At 38.0% G+C, this 17,359-nt stretch overlaps 1 protein-coding gene across 1 annotated transcript in view; it reads left to right on the plus strand.

Annotated features, from left to right (window-relative positions):
* Window positions 1-17,359, plus strand: part of Oxct1 (3-oxoacid CoA transferase 1) — a 129,438-nt gene that overhangs the window by 5,672 nt on the left and 106,407 nt on the right. Inside the window, exons 2-5 of the mRNA XM_013018597.1 lie at window positions 2,700-2,808; window positions 4,287-4,377; window positions 12,794-12,929; window positions 16,240-16,389. Coding sequence (XP_012874051.1) covers window positions 2,700-2,808; window positions 4,287-4,377; window positions 12,794-12,929; window positions 16,240-16,389 — 486 coding nt within the window. The remainder of the gene's footprint in view (window positions 1-2,699; window positions 2,809-4,286; window positions 4,378-12,793; window positions 12,930-16,239; window positions 16,390-17,359) is intronic.

Raw genomic sequence — 17,359 nt, forward strand, 5'->3', positions numbered from 1 at the left:
GATAAAGATTTGTTGCATATAAATAATAAAGGGGAAGTAGAATACAATACAGCATTAAGTAAACATGGAAGGGAATTTACTATGGCAGTAGGACCTTGAGTTTGATCTTGCTTTAATAGTTTTGTGTAAGTTAAAAAAGCAGATTTCTAAGCTTTAGAAAGATGACCTGTGCAATGAATCAGTTTGGATCAGATATCGATGTACTTTTTTCTTTTCTAGGAGATATGCACACCTTTATTACTTTATAATCTACTGATGGCCTGTTTCTTCTGTCAAAATTCTAAATTTAAAAGTATGTGTGTGTGTGTGTTTAAAACTCGACCATTGCTGCTGGAGGAAAGGAAAGAAGGCTCTTTGTGTCTCAGGCCCCTTCTTTCTCTCTGCCTCTACTCATGTACCTGGTATGGGGCACTGTGCTTCCTCATTTGACCTTGACCAAAATAGATACTTAAAAGGCAAAAAGTATGGTGTAATTTCTACTTTATAATCTTTCATTCACTTTTCTCATAGCTCTCATAATCTTTTATATCTGTTGGCACTTTCTGATGAAAAGTTTATAGAGGCATAAAAGAACAATAAACACTATGTTGTGTCTGTCAGGAGGGCTGTTAGGAAGGGAAGTATGTATAATTTTATAGCTGGGATTGGTGAGATAGTAGTATGTTAGTATGTCACGACTCAAATGTTATCCTTTTTTACTCCCTCTCTTTTCAGATTGAACAGGTAGTGAGAATAAAGGGAGAGATAATGTTGAGTAGGAATGGATGGATACCATACAATATGTCTTCTCATTTTTTTCATGTCCATATTGTGGGTGGATTGTAGGGGGAAATGATTTATAACAAGTTATTCATGTTCACAGTATGACTCATTTGGAACCTATTATACTTTGTTTTCCGTTGCTATAACAAAATGTTTCAGGCTAGGTAATATCTAAAGGGAAGAGATTAGTTTAGCTCATAGTTCTGAAAGCTGGAAATCCAAATTCTGGTTGTTGCGTCTGATGAGAACTGTGTGCTCCATTGAAACATGTTAGAAGAAGAAGGGCCAGGAGATGGTCTTTTTTTAGGTAAAGCAGAGAGAGCAGCCTTACTCTATAGGGATCCACTCTGGACAATCACCAATCCAGTCTTGTGAGAGCAAGAACTCACTCCTGTAAGAAATAACTCAGGTCTGCAGAGCAGCATTAAGCCCTTCGTGTGGGTCCAAATATCTCTTAAAGGCCCTGCCACTTTTCAGCACTGTTATAATGGAGAACTTATTTCAACCCAGGGTTTGGATGTGGCAAACCATCTCCACATCATAGTGTGACCAAATAGTTCATTGTGGTAAGAATAACCCACATTCCTGGAAAGTTAATAGTTTACTCCTTGACTCCAGCATCCTTAAACTAGCCTCAGAGAGAGATGAGTCATTATGTGTGCTGTTCTTTACTTATCCTTTTACGAGTTCCTCTCATACCTGAGGCTGGATAAGAAGCTCTGCTTCGTAGGTGTTTGCAGTATTATTCATATCGTACCTAATTTCCTGGAGAGCGGCAGTTGTAATACTATGTTGGATTAAACAGCGCAGAACTTGTCACATACAACTTCTTAATAAATATTGGTTGCTCAAGTGGAAGTCTAAGATGCTATCAGAAGTTGATGGTTGACAACAGCAATATTACAATTTTATACCCAGTACGTGGACCCCCTACTTTTGTTATTTTAGGTGACCACAGCTGACACAACTGAAGCTTTTCCCTATGCCATGGAAGAGACAGATCACAGGGGATTCTGGTGATAATCTGTGGGTAGGGTGTGCCCATCCATTCTTTTAAGGACAAACCACTAGAGTCCCATACTTTTCAAGAGGGGTTAGTTTCATGCAAGTAAAGAATAAAATGTTAATTCCCAGAGGCTGGAAGATTGATGGGCTTTGTTGATCAAAGGACAAACTTTCAGCTATACAGGAGGAATAAGTTGAAAATATATATTGTACTTCATGGTGACTCTTGTTTTATTCTTGAAAACTGTTATGGGGGTATTTTTACCACCAGAGAGTGATATGTGAACTAGGTATGTGGCACATGCCATAATTCTAGCACTGGGGAGGTTGAGGTAAGAAGCTTAGAAGTTTCAATCTGAGCTATATAATGAAATCCTGTCTTAAAACCAACCAACCAGCCAACCAATCAAACAAACAGAACAAAACCCCAACAAACAAAAACCTTAAAGGATACATGAAGTAGTGGTGTATTAAATAACTTATTTTACTCCTCCCCCCCCCCCCAGTTCTGGGATTTGAACTCAGTGCTTCATGCTCTTTTTTGAATTGCTTCTTTATATCTGGTACTCCACCATTTAAGTTATGTGTCTAGGCTGGCTTTTTGCTTGTTCATTTTAGATGAAGTCTTGTGTACTTCTTTACCCAGATTGGCTTTGAACCACAACCCTCCAAGATCTCAGATTTCTGTGTAGCTAAGATTATAGGTGTGAGCCATCAGAACTTGGCTTCAATTTAGTCTTTTTGTGATATATATATATATATATGTATGTATATTGTATTCTGTAACTATATGCATTTTAATTGTAAATTAATAGTAATTAATAGAAAAGGATAGTGAACTTACAATTGATCCTATAGAAATGGGATAAATTGCTATATATTTAAAGGTGAATCTACATATGCTTGGCTGAAAAGTATTTTTAATGTTTCAGGGGTGTGCCTGCTACTTTTCTGTCAGTGCTCGTCACCATACCAAATTTTATGAAGATCCAATCGAAGCGGTAAAAGATATTCCCAGTGGCGCAACAGTGCTAGTTGGTGGTGAGTAATATGTTATTGGTGTCTTTTACCTTTGGATGATAATGTCATTTAGGTTTTCAGTGAAGCTGGAAAACCACAGGGATAAAGCTATATACAAGCTGAGCACTGGTGGCTCACTCCTGTAATCCTAGCTATTCAGGAGCCTTGGGTCTGAGGATGGTGGTTTGAAGTGAGCCCGGGCAGAAACATCTATGAGCCTATTACCTCCAATTAACTACCAGAAAACGGGAAGCAGTGCTGTGGCTCAAGTGGTAGAGCCTTGAGCAAAAGAGCTTAGGGACAGTGCCCAGCCCCTGAGTTCAAGCCCCACAACCACCACCACCAACAAAAAAGCTGTATAGATAGGAAGTACCAATTACCTTATTACTTCTTTATTATTTATTCCCTATTCATGCACATTGTAATATGTACTATTTCATGACAGTGTTCTATTCCAAATGTTTAACAAATTTTACTACCCATATTTTATTTCCCTCCAGTTTTGTGTCCCCTCCCCAATTAGTTTGCAAGAAATGATATCAGGAGCTTGGAGGAATCTCTAGATCTTTGGGAATTCCTGTTTTCCTTGGAACATATGCATAGTTCTCATCAGTTTACCCTAGTCATTCCTTTTATTTCTCTGTATTTGTTGAGATGGAGGACATGGCAGCATCTGTCTGGTGTTGAAACCCACATCTGGCAATGTCTGTCTGGTGTTGAGAAACCCATGCCTGTCTCCACATGTTTATCCTCAGTCGTTTCTTCTTGTTTGGGATGTCTTTTAGACCTTCTGTCTTCTTATTTAACTTGCTTCCTATTCTTACAAATTGCAGCAAAGCTTATCTTAGGACTGATCTCCTTCTATCTAGCCAACTGGTAAGTCTGTGAAAGACCATTTTAAACCCAACACTGTTTGAGGAATCATGGAAGATACAAAGGAAGTTATTGGATTAAGGCTTTCAGTTCTGTAAAATGTACCCAGGCAAGTTAAGCCAACATGCTTGAGTAAAAGTAACTGCTTCAGGGTTGAATTATAAAGTGGGGCAATAGAGATAGTATATAAACTGGTTACACCTGTCATTTTACTTATGATTCAGAGACTTGGTAATTGTGTTTGAATCTAGTTATTTGACTGTTTTTTTTTTTTTTAACTCTGGGCCTGAGTGCTGTCCCTCAGCTCTTCAGCTCAAGGCTGGCACTCTACCACTTGAGCTATAGTGCCATTTCTGGTTTTCTCGTGGTTTATTGGAGATCAGAGTTTCACAGATGTTCTTGCCCGGGCCAGCTTTGAACCGCAATCCTCAGATTTCAGCCTCCTGAGTAGTTAGGATTATAGGTGTGTGCCACTGGTGTCCAGCATTATTTGACTATTTATTGAGTTACTGAGCTATTTCTGCTACTTCTGTATTACATCTAAAGGTGTGCTTCATATTTTTCTTTTCAATTAGGGATAATAGCACACATTTCCTCACAAATTATTTACCTTTTGGACTTCACAGGTTTTGGGCTATGTGGAATTCCTGAGAATCTTATAGGAGCTTTACTAAAGACGGGAGTCAAAGAAATCACTGCAGTCAGCAACAATGCTGGGTAAGAGTGAATTTTTTAAAAAGTGTATCAAAAGAAATGTCAGTTCCTAATAATAATATTTAAAGAGTTTATCGGTGAAATTAAAATTTCCTCCATTTACATGAGCAGTGTGTCCAAGCATCTTAATAGGTACCATCCTTCTTAAACTTAAGTAAAACATACTTGCCTTATCTTAGTTAAATATATAAATTAAGACCATATCTTTAGCTGATCCTTTTGTTTTTATAAATTTAGATTGTATTTTTATAGTTAGAGTAAATATTTTCCAAAAGACTGTTGCATTTTGAAACGTAAGCATGGTCCTTTATCTTCTTTGATATGAAGTTCATTGTAAGGCAAGGCAGTCAGTAATTTGAAATCTGCTTCAACTTCTGTCTTTTGGTTATAACATTACTCAAGATACTATCTAAAGTAATAAGTTAATCATAAAAGATGATGCTGATCTTGATATAATAGGAGTATATTTAGCAAGCACTTAAGACAATAGGACTGTAAAAAATGGCCAATATTAATCTATTATTTTAGTGAAGGCATATTTAGGTACATTTTGCTATTTAGAAAAAGCTGTTTGTTTACAAAATAGTAAATCATCAGTTTCCTTTGAACAATGAAAGAAAGACTATAAAGACTTAAAGTGCTTTTTAAAAAATATACTTTATTGTTATTATAGAGGTAATATACAGAGGGATTACCATTACATGAGTCAGGTAATGAGTACATTTCTTTTTGTACAGTGCAATAAAGTGCTTTTTAAAAGAACCAGTCTGACAATTTATCTTTTATAATAAAAGGCAATTGAGAATAAATAGTGCAGATTATTTAAGAAACAAAACAGATACTACAGACGTGCTTCTTGTTCCTTTTCTGGGTGTTCATGCTGTTTCATGAGAGAGTCTTACCTGATGCTGCTACTTCTGCGTTCTTTTCTAGGTTTTCAACCTTTCTTTGTATACTGAACTGCACTTATTCCATAGGTTTATATGTTGATCAGTTACTGACGGTTGCTGTGTACTCTCTGCTATGCCTAGTCTCTGAGTCAGTGGTGGCAGCCATGTTGTAGTGATCATTTGCTGAATTCTTTTGTGTCTCACAGAGACTCTTCTGTAAGTGGAACAGTAACTTATTTATGTTACTTGGCATTGTTTAAGCATGCTCCATGCCCATATCTATCTATGTATCTGTCTTTGTATGTATGTATGCATGCATGCATGCATGTATGTATGTATATATGTATGTATGTATGTATCTCTCTCTCTCTCTCTCTCTCTTGGCTGTCATTACTCTGGTACTTAAAAGAGATGCTTCTGACATGAGTAGTTTAAGGGGGATATGTTATGAGAAATACATTGTTAGGTGCTTTTATCATTGTGTGGAAATCTTAGGGTCTATTTACCCAAACTAAGACACCTCCAACATCACTAGTTAATAAAACCGTATAGTACCACTGAGTGATATGCTGTCAGTACACAGGTTTAGATACAGACTTGAATACAGTGGTAACCCTTTGTAAACCTCTGTTGGTGGTTGGTTCTCTTAATTAAGGTTTAAATCCTAGAGATCTATAAGAATGAGGATGTTTTGGCAACTGGAATAAGATATTAGGGAAATTTAGTCATGCTTTATTCAAGACCCACTGACACGGCTTCAATTTTGGGAAAAGGGGAAGTAGTAACTATTTCCTTATTAGAAGTTAGATCCGGTTGAAGAGGCTCAGAGGTCCTGGTTTTCTGTTTGCATTTTCCGATCTTGATACAAGGTCTTGTGGTCTGGCCCAGATTGGCTAGAATTCATCCACATTTTGGGATTACAAATTGGGATTACAATTCCAAATATTGGGATTACAAGTGTGTGTCATCACAGAAGTCTTGTTTGCTTTTAATAATCAGTACGATCTATTGGCATAAATTAGCTATTGGATCTCAGCCTCCTATGTAGCTGGGATTATAGGCATGAGCCACCCAGATCTGGCAATCAAATAGTGTTTTCAAGACATAATGATTAACTTTAAAAAAATCTGGTCCAGTCATAGTCTGGGCTGAACGTCTTATCTTCTGTTATTTGTTATGTTAGAATATTAGTTTAAACCTAGGCAAAGGCTGAATGTTCCTTAGAGCCAAGATCAACAAATAGAGAATGGTCATTTTAGACAGAGCTAAGTTCGAATGTGTAATGTTTTGAGAAGACAAATAGATATGAAAGAGTAGTTCAAAAAATTGCCAGGTTAGTGATTGACTAACCACCCTCTGGTTTCTAGAGGGGTTCTTTAGGCTTGATGGAGGTTTCAGATATTTAAAACTGTAGAAATCCTCTTTCATGGATTATTTTATCAGCTGGGGTTTTGTATAATATCAGTATCCAACATCAGTGTTCTCATTAATTGAAGCATTTACTAAAGAAATGTATTTATTTTATTTTATTTTTGTTGGTTGTGGGGATTGAGTTCTGGGCTTGAATACTGTCCCTCAGCTCTTCAGCTCAAGGTGAGCACTCTACCACGTGAGCCAATGTTCCACTTCCAGTTTTCTGAGTGGTTTGTTGGAGATGAGGGCTGGTTTTGACCCTCGATCCTCAGATCTCAGCCTCCTGAGTAGCTAGGATTACAGGCATGAGCCACCAGAGCCCCGCTTAAAGGAATTTATTTTAAAGTATTGATTGATGAGGGTTGAGGGAAAGCAGAATGAGTAGTAAAGAACTCTAGAATTAAGAACATACCAGCATTATCAACACTAGCCTTAAGATGGAACAGATTAAGACTAAGAGCTATTACCAACATTTGGAAGTATGCTTTAGTCAGAAGGGTATTCAGCTTGCTGCAACTTTTATGAAAGATACCCATAAGAACATCAATCCAGACATTTTCTTTATACTGGCAGATGTAGAAAAGCAAGCAGAAAGGAGAATAGGGGCTGGGAAGGTGGCTCAGTGGTAGAATGCTTGTCTCATATGCATGAGGCCCTTGGTTCAATTCCTCAGCACCACATAAATGGAAAAGGCTGGAAGTGGCCCTGTGGCTCAAGTGGTAGAGCGCTAGCCTTGAGCTGAAGAGCTGAGAGACAGCACCCAGGCCCCATGACTGACCAAAAAAAAAAAAAAGACTAGGAAGAGTGAGACTGGAGACAGAAAAAGGGATCTGATAGGCCTTGCAGGCTTCTTCTCTCAACACTGAATAGCGAGCATGATGTCAGGACTTTGAATAAAGCTGTTTGACTTTTTTATTTTACAGTACTTGCTTTGGCCGCTGGGTTATTAGTGGATTGTAGTAAGCAGGAGCTGAAACAGCAAAAGGTATTGCAGCATCCAGACAACAGATGGTCCTAGGGACAGAGGGAATGAGAAGTTGTTTGATTCTGGATAGATTTTGGAGGTAGAGGCAACACTTCCCAGTTGATTTGATGGGGCCAGTAAGAGAGAACTTAAAGATCACTTCATTAGCATTGTATTGAACATTGTTAAGAATAAGGCAGCCCTCGAGTAAGAAGGAAGAAGGATATGGGAAAGGCTAAGTTTGGTACCCAATTAGGGTCCAAACCAGACATTAGGACTATATGATGTGGGGGGGGGGGAGGGGAATAAAGAAGCTTGAAAGTACTGTGTGAATGAGCGAATATAAGAGAGAGGTTGGACTGGTAAAATGTAGAAGTTTTAGGGATCTGGAGACCTCTAGTGGAAAAGCATATTATTAATCTGCAGGGAATTTGTATATCTCCATGGTACCTTTTTGAAAATATTTGTTAGACTCTAGTTTTCTTTTTGAAACCAATAAGAATAAATCAAATAAATATAGATCTTTAATTTTTAAAGTTGTTATTATAAAAGTGATGAACAGAGGGGTTACAGTTACATAAGTCAGGTAAAGAGTACATTTCTTTTTGGACAATGTCACCCCTTCCTTCACTTTGGGTCTTTTGTATAAGGACACTAATTCCACTCATGATGCCATGCTAAATACAGATCTTTGTTGTTGTTGTTGTTGTTGGTCATGGGGCTTGAATTCTAGGCCAGAACAGTGTCCCTCAGCTCTTCAGCTCAAGGCTAGTGCTCTACCACTTGATCCACTGCATCATTTCTGGTTTTCTGAGTGGTTTATTGGAGATAAGAGTCTCATAGACTTTCCTGGCCAAACTGGCTTTGAACCACAATCCTCAGATCTCAGCCTCCTGAGTAGCTAGGATTACAGTTGTGAGCCACTGGTGCCCGGCTAATGCAGATCTTTTATACACATAGTAAGTTTGGAAAAGGTAATATCAGGTTCAATATTTGAATGATAGGTTTATATAAGAGTCTCATGTTCTACCAACTGAGCTAGCTGGGCAATATAAAACAATTTTAATGGAAAGTTAACAGTATACCTTTTACTCAAGCATTTTGAGGTATGGTGTTCAGGACTGCCTGGAGAAGAAGGAGGCTTGGATGTAACACAACCTAAGAATTAAGAAGCCATGTGAGCTGGAATGAACAGAAGTAGAAGGTAGAGAAAAGGTGGCTGGTTAAAAGAAGTGTCAGTGGTTTCTCACACAAGTTGTCATACTTAAACACTTTTTTCTGGTCAAACAAATAGATTCTATCTAATGAACATTAGATTAATTTCTCTCAGCTCACTTTTCCACTGTGCTCCTTTGCCAGCACCAGAATTGTGCAGTGGGTGTCTATGGCAGGATGGTCAGCAAGCCTTACGAGTAAATCATTTTCCTTAAGTGTCTCTTTGCTACAGTTGCCCATAATTGCTTGCTTGGACTATTTGAAACCTCTTGACTGGTCTCCCCGCCTTTTATTGCTGAAGCTCTTCAATTAATTGTGTAAGCTACTACATTTCTGCTTAAAATTATCTACAGGAGGTATTGAAGGTGTAGTTCAGTTGGTAAGAATGTTAGCTAACGAGCAAAAGCATCAGGTACCCAGTTCAAGTTACAGCCTTAGGCCAAAAAAAATTATTCTCAGGGTCTTTATATCCTTTAGGATGAAGTCCTTTGAGACAGATCACAGCCTGGTCCCCTTCCACCCATCCTGCTGCTTCTGCCTCTACTCCAAAGCTCAGTCACACTAGGCTTGGAGCTTCCTGAACATCTGGCCAGAGGGGCCTTAACACCATCAGCTCCTCCATCCCCTGTGCTGATAGTGTGGTTTTCTTTCTTCCATACATTTCAGTGCCACTTTCTGAAGGATTTTTGGGCTTTCTTTCTCTACCAGCAGTTGAGATTTTTGATCTTCACTGCTCTTACCACAGGGCCTGAAGACTTCTTAAGCACATCTTTCCTCTGATATCATTATAGCCTTGAGGTAATTTTTTTTCTATACTTATTCTATTGATCTACTTGTTCTATTTATCTACTTTCAGGGTACAAGAACAGGCCTGATTCATGGTGATAGCTTCTGAGTCTGATATCCTAGCCCTAAGACCTAGTAAGCACTCAGTCAGGGACTGATAGAGGAATTAATTATGTAAAACAGAGCTTCACATGGGAGGAACCATCAGAGAACCCTGAAGGAATTGAGAGGAAAAGTGAATAAAGACCTGTTTATAAAAACTGTTCTGACTGTATGTTTATACTTCTGTCTTAAAAAACAACTGTTGAAACATAATGAAGAGTTGTATATAGAAGAGTGAACATTTCATAGATACACAAATGGAGTTTTAGAAACATCCCACCCCTGTAACCAACACTCAGATGAAGAAACAGAATTTGGCTAGTTCTTCAGACAGCCTTTAATGTTCCTTCCAATCGCTGTGTTTTCCTGCCACCACCAAGGTCCTTCATTATCCTTACTTCTGACCTTATATACTAGTTTTTTCTGATTTTTGAAGTTCATATAAAAGAGATAACTCAGTAGGTATTCTTTTGTATTCCTTGTGTGTGTGTGTGTGTGTGTGTGTGTGTGTGTGTGTGCCAGTCCTGGGGCTTGAACTCAGGACCTGGGTGCTGTCCCTGAACAGCTCAAAGCTGGTGCTCTACCACTTGTTCTCTATTTCTGGCTTTTTAGTGATTAGTTGGAAATAAGGGTCTCACAGAGTTTCCTGTCCAGATTGGTTTTTGAGCCACAATCCTTAGGTCTCAGCCTCCTGAGATTATAGGTATGAGCTACCAGTGTCCAGCTTGCATCATACCTTCTTAATTTTTTTTTAAATTTTGTGCCTGTATTAGGGTTTTTAACTCAGGGCCTGAGTGCTATCTTAAGCTTCTTTTCCTTTTTTTTTCTTTTTTAGTCTAGATTTTAATAAAAACAAATTTTAAATAAAAATAACCATGAGTCTAGCCAATAAATAGCAGTTTTATTTCTGTAAACTCAATGATGTAAAAGAATACCAAGGTCAATAGAAGGGCCAAAAATTAACTAACCAAACAAACAAAAAGCAAAACAAACCATTATGAGCCTATGCAGCTAGTAGAAACTTACGTGGAATAACCAAATTACAGGGATGGTATTATGAGCTGTACACTCATCAAAGAAACATTAGTATGCAAAGGTTGGTGATAGTTTTTTTCTCCCCATGGGGCAAATTGTCTTTATCATGGTCTATGAAGTTTGTGAATTCTATGAGCTTTGACAATACAGTTATTTCTTCCACATCGGGTGATATGTACCTTTCTTTCCTTTTGCTCAGTGTCAGCTGTTCCCTCTTTCCCTCTCATTCCCTCCCTCCCATGGCTGCTCTTGAGTTGCTTAGTTCATTTTAATCAATGTCCAGTGAGCTGATGGGTCCCGCTGTTGTATGTTTTCTCCTGTTTCCCTCGGTTCCTGTGTCTTTCTGTTTCTTCTCTTTTCTTTTTTTTTGTTGGTCGTGGGGCTTGAACTCTGGGCCTGAGAGCTGTCCCTCAGCTCTTCAGCTCAAGGCGAGCGCTCTACCACTTGAGCTACAGCGCCACTTCCGGTTTTCTGGTGGTTTATTGGAGATAGGAGTCTCACGGTCTTTCCTGCCTGGGCTGGCTTTGAACCGCAATCCTCAGATCTCAGCCTCCTGAGTAGCTAGCGCCCGGCTTGTTTCTTTTCTTAAGGCTAGTGCTTTGTCATGAGAACCAGAGCTCCACTTCTGGCTTCTTGGATAGTTACTTTGAAGATAAGGGTTTCATTAGCTTTCCTGACCCAGCTCCCTTGGAGCTCAGATCTCAGCCTCTTGAGTAGTTAGGATTAGGCAAGAGCCACTGGTGCCTGGCCTACTTTTGGTTAACATTGTTTTTTAGATTCATCTAGTGGTTGGACATAGTTTATCGTTATTTGTGTTGAATTTGTGTAAAACAAACCAAAAAAGAAAAAAGACCTGAGACTTTTTTAAATTGTGGACGGCCATTTGGCAGGCTTCAGTTTTGGCTGTAATAAACAGTATCTGGTATGTGCCTGTTGATAAACTTAAGTGTGCATTCCTTTTGGGTCAGAACAGAGAGTGGAACTCCTGACTCATAGCATATGAATATGTGCAGCTTTTATAGAGACCGCTAATACTTTTTCCCTAGTGGACATATCAACTTCCCTTATACTCATCTGTTCTGATGTTTCACCTCCTAGCCAACACTTAGTATTTTATTTATTTATTTATTTAAATTTAACTATCCTTTCATGTTTGTAGTGATAGCTCATTGATGTTTACATCATTAAAACATTTCATGCTTAAAAATACCTTGATAGCTTAAGGACAAGTATTCTTTTTATATCAGAAATGTTACTGTAATTGTTAAACCTGTTTCTGAAACTTTTGGGAGGAGAGGGATAAAGTGGCTAAAAAATTAGGAATTGTCAAATATTAATTTGTTTAGTCTCATTCACTTTCCTTGAAATTATAGGTATAATTTTTTGATGATAAAAATAAAGAAAAAACTTCCTAATTAAAAGAAATAACCAACAATACTTGAACTCCCAACTTCAAAGTTATAAGGATATTAATCGGAGGGATGTAACTTAGCAGATACAAATTACTCTTCTACCTATAATCTTCTTGCTAGTGAAGTAGATGGAAAACTGCCACAATAATGTACATATGTGAAAACTTGATAAGTAAAAGGGAATAGGAGAATAGTGGAAGCAGTGATTCTAATGACGATGCATTGTACATATAAACTGACATGTTAAGTCAAAGCCATATTGAAGAAAACAGAATGATTAAATTAAGCAATACAAATTAAGTTAAGTGAACAAATGTGTAGTAGAGTTATAGGATGGATGTGGATTTGAATATTAGCCATGTCCTTTATTGCTTGCCATGGTAAGAAATCAATTAAACTTTTTTAGCCTTAGCTTCCTCAGTTATAAAACAAGAAAAAATAGCCACCTTTCAAGCTTTTTTTTGGGTGGCAAGGAATGGAGAATGTGGATTAAATGCTTTAGCAAGGAGGATTTCATTTCCTCCAAACTAATACAATTTCATCTTTTAAAAAATATATGTCAGATGGTCTTATGTTGTGAATTACTTTTATTTTCCTTCTAGAGTTGACAACTTTGGCCTGGGCCTTTTACTTCACTCTAAGCAGATAAAACGTATGATCTCTTCGTATGTGGGAGAAAATGCAGAATTTGAACGACAATATTTATCTGGTGAATTAGAAGTAGAGCTGATACCTCAGGTGAGGAAATTTCCTACTTTTCTTTCATAGTATTAAATTACTGAGAAATTTATTCCTACCCCTCCCACTCTTAATTTTTCTTTTCTTTTTTTTTTTTTTTTCAGTTGTGGGGCTTGAACTCTGGGCCTGAGCATTGTCCCTGAGCTCTTCAGCTCAAGGCAAACGCTCTACCACTTGAGCCACAGCACCACTTCTGGTTTTCTTGTGGTTAATTGGAGATAAGAGTCTCATGGATTTTCCTGCTGGGGCTGGCTTTGAACTGCAGTCCTCAGATCTTAGCCTCCTGAGTAGCTAGGATTACAGGCGTGAGCCACTGGTGCCTGGCTCCTTATTTATTTATTTATTATGCAAGATAGAAGGGATATTATTTTGCCAAGCCAAGGGATCTTGTTTATCAGTCACACCTACTAATTACTAGAGGATGAATATTTTATTCCCACTCTACACTGAAAAAGGAGATATTTCTAGTGAGGTTATCTGAGCTGCTGATATAATTATGTTAGAAGAAAGCTGAAGTGCTCGGGGTTGTCCCAAAAATTACTTTTAAAAATCACAGAAATAGAAATCTCTTTGTATCTCAGAGAAAATGCTAGAGCTGCAAAGACTTAGTGTAATTTATTTAGTAAATTTCCACTTATATTTGAAACCATCTCCTTACTGGTTGAAGGATTTCTTATAGAGGAAGGCAGACTTGTTGGAGCCAGTTGGGTAAAGCATTGGTCTACAAGGTCATTGTGGTGATCCTTCATTTGGATGAGTTCTGCCTTTGCCTGTAAAGTTAAGCCTGTCACTCTACTTGAAAATACTGTCTCCTTGACTTGACCAAGTTGGTTAAACATGATGTAGCAGAATTTTGTTAAAAGAAATCATCATCAAATCAGATTTATTCTGGTCTAGAGAGCAGGTATAAAGACTGTTCTTTCTAACTAAGGCCTCATAGTATCATAGATACAACCTGGTCATCCTATGCCATTGTCGCTTGTGTTTTGCATAGCATTTGAGCTATGTTTGAGCCTCACTCAAATTTTCATTTGAAGTTTTGTGAAAACACACTGGTCTGCTTAGATTATAACAAAATATCACAGTGTTCTGACAACAACAGGATTTATTTGTCACAGTTGAGGGGTCTGGGAAGTCTTGAGATCAGAGTTTCAGCCAGCTCAGTTTACTGGTGGGCAGAGACACTGGTGGGAAAGAAAGAGAACGCAAGCTTTTGGGTGTTAAGCTATTGAAGATTAACCTTCCAGTTACTTTTTTTTTTTTTTTGGTAGTCCTGGGCTTGATTTCAGTGCCAGGGTGCTGTCCTTGAGCTTTTGCTCAAGCCTAGTGGTCTACCATTTGAGCCACAGTACCACTTCCCCTTGGTTTTTTCTTTTCTTTTCTCTTCTTTTACTTCTTTTTTTTTGAGCAGTTTATTGGAGATATTGGCTTTGAATTATGATCCTCAGATCTCAGCCTCCTGAGTAGCTGGGGTTACAGGTATGAGCCACTGGTACCTGGTTTTCAGTTACCTTTGGTATCTTTTATTCAGCAATCTTATTATTCTTATTATCTACAGAGGTTATATACACAGGAAAGGAACTTTAAGAATATTTCTATTACATTTTTTTTAATCTAAAAGAAATTGCTCTCTTCTTTCTGGAACTCAGTGACCCACAAATGAACAGTGAGTCTGAAGCTTGTGACGTGTTGATGAGAGGGTAGGGATTAGCACTTATGCAAGGGGTAAGAATAAAGGCTTGGTGGTACCAGTACAGGGCCCATCTTTATGAACAGTTTTCTTTCAGGCTTTTACCAAATTGGACAGAAGGTGAGTCCTCAGGGAGGATATACATAAAAAGCATTTTAAAGAAGGGAACATTGTTGGTGTGTGTGTGTGTGTGTGTGTGTATGTTGGGATGAGGGCTTGAACTCAGGACCCATGTACACAACATTTTTTGCTCATGGCTGGAGCTCAGTTGAGCCATACCTCCAGTCCATGGCTGATTTAATGACAATATTTTCAATGTTCTTAACTTAAAATGAAACACAATTAGAGTCATCTCTGCAGACCAGAGAGTAGAGAAACAGTTATCTGGAAGATTTACAGTTGTGCTTGAAATACCCTCCTATCGCATGTATCCTCCAATACAAATGATACAGTGGGACATTCCAACTAACTGTCCCTTCTTGAAATATTTAAAAAGCCCTTATTAATAGAGAGAATAGTTCTCAGTTTCTGGCAATGTGAAGAGACTGTGTTAATTCTGATCGGTCAGCCAATCAGTCATCTAGTAGCAAGACCCCAACAATAGCTTTCAGTGTTCTCCAGGTCTTCAAGATGGATTCAAGGAGTTTTGCCCACAGGAAACCTGGGCTTTCTAGTCAGTTGGGGGTAAAAGAGACCTAGGAAGGTAAGTTTGAATACCTAGGACTGGGAAGGGTCATCCATAGAAAAGTTGTTGCAAAAGGAGCCACAAAGAAACTTTATTTGCAGCTATATCGGCTGTACAATAAATAAAATTTGAAGAACTGGAGGGAAAGTGGGAGAAAACGGGGAAGGGGGTAACAAGGTTCGACCAGAAATGTACTCATTACCTTAATGTATGTAAGTGTATATCACCTTTATAATAAAATAAAATATTATTAAAAGAACAAAAAACAAAAACAAGCCCATTTACCTGAGTGTCTTATTTTTTTTGTTGTTAGATTTTTCGCCTTGCTTAAATAATTTAGTAAAAACACTTGTGAAATGACATAACATACATTCTAAAATAAAATTGAACTCTTTATATTGTTGATTTTTTTTGCTCCGTTTGGTATTTTTGCTTTTCTGGAAAGGGTCTTGTAGCCCAGGCTGGCCTGAGCGCTCCATCCTCCTGTCTCAGTCTCCCAACTGTGAGATATCTCCATGCCTCGCTGACTTGTTTTTACCAATGACATGCACTTATGCATGGCACACAGTAAAACACAACATTTAATGATATACAGCTACAGTTACATAGCTTAGATTTTCAATTTGATTCAGAAGCATTAGCCATTTTTATAATGTGATTATCAAGAGGAAGTGGGTCTGAGTCTGGACGTTGGAAGCATGGATAGGTAAATAAGTGATTAAATTTTGAATGAGGATTAAGAAAGCAATGATTATTGTCCAGTGTGGCAGAAACTTTTATAAAATTGATTCCCTATGAAAGCATACATTGGTAGGTAACTTTTACAACTATGAGCCTCTCGGGAATGGGATCCATGGCTAACAGCTTTTATGTATGTCCCCAGACGGAGCTGCATATGATGAACTTTGTATGGAGTGTTGATTGCTCATTTGTAGGGCACACTTGCAGAGAGGATTCGTGCAGGAGGGGCTGGAGTTCCTGCATTTTACACCAGCACAGGGTATGGGACCCTGGTACAAGAAGGAGGAGCCCCCATCAAGTACAACACCGACGGCACCATTGCTATTGCCAGTCAGCCACGAGAGGTAAGAATCATTGCACCACACAACACTAGAACGACTCTTTTTCTGTGAGTGTTTGAGTAGACCTACACTACTAGAGGAAATTATCTTGAGAAGAAAAGCCATTCCTCCATTTTCATAATTATGTGAAGTGAGAGTTCTAGCTAAATTTGGGTATTTGCCAGTAAAAAGAAAAAGGATTGTCATCCCTATGTAATTAATATACTAGTCAAGATTAGCTCACTGATGTTATGGAAGGTGTTTTTAAATACGTGAACATTTTTGATTTTGATTATGCTTCTGTGGAAAATAGAATTGTTTGATACTTAGGGTATTCAACTTTTATGTCCAGATCCATCCTACTGTGAAAAGTAAAGTTTGTCTGAAATCTTGAAAGAGACAGTTATACTCATATAATGAGACAGTTATAGTCATATAATGGAATAAAAAAGACTTTGCATTATGACCTTTATAGCTTATGTTTTGGGGACATGATCTTTTCATTTGGCTAACAGATTTACTTAGAATGTTTAAAGTCAAATATCTTTAGTCGGCAACTTACCTGGTCAAGATCAGTGGGCCTATAGCTACAGTTACTGAGATATTCAAATATGAAATATTTTTTAAAATGACTCAGGCCAATATTTCTTGACTATGTTTTTAAACACTTTTCATTTCCCCTTGTCCAGATGGGTCAAGAGAGTGATCCTTGCAGAGATGCTGAGCTTATACCTCTAAGGAAGTGCGTGAAGTACCATTTTTATGTCTGTAAGGATGCTGGTTCTGTCCCTTTGTTCTAGGGAAAGACAAGAGTCATTGAATGCATCCTTCACTGTTCAGTGTTTGCCCAGTCACACTCTCCATCTGGATCTTTGTCTTTCTGCTGAGAGTGACCTATATTGATTCAAAGCCTTTCTTAACATTTTCATATTCAAGCTTTCCCCCCTTGCTGCTTTAATTAGGTTAAAAAGATTTCTTGCTAGAGTTAAAAAAA

The sequence above is a fragment of the Dipodomys ordii genome, unplaced genomic scaffold (assembly GCF_000151885.1).
Source record: "Dipodomys ordii isolate 6190 unplaced genomic scaffold, Dord_2.0 Scaffold41, whole genome shotgun sequence".
Taxonomy (NCBI): Eukaryota; Metazoa; Chordata; class Mammalia; order Rodentia; family Heteromyidae; genus Dipodomys; species Dipodomys ordii.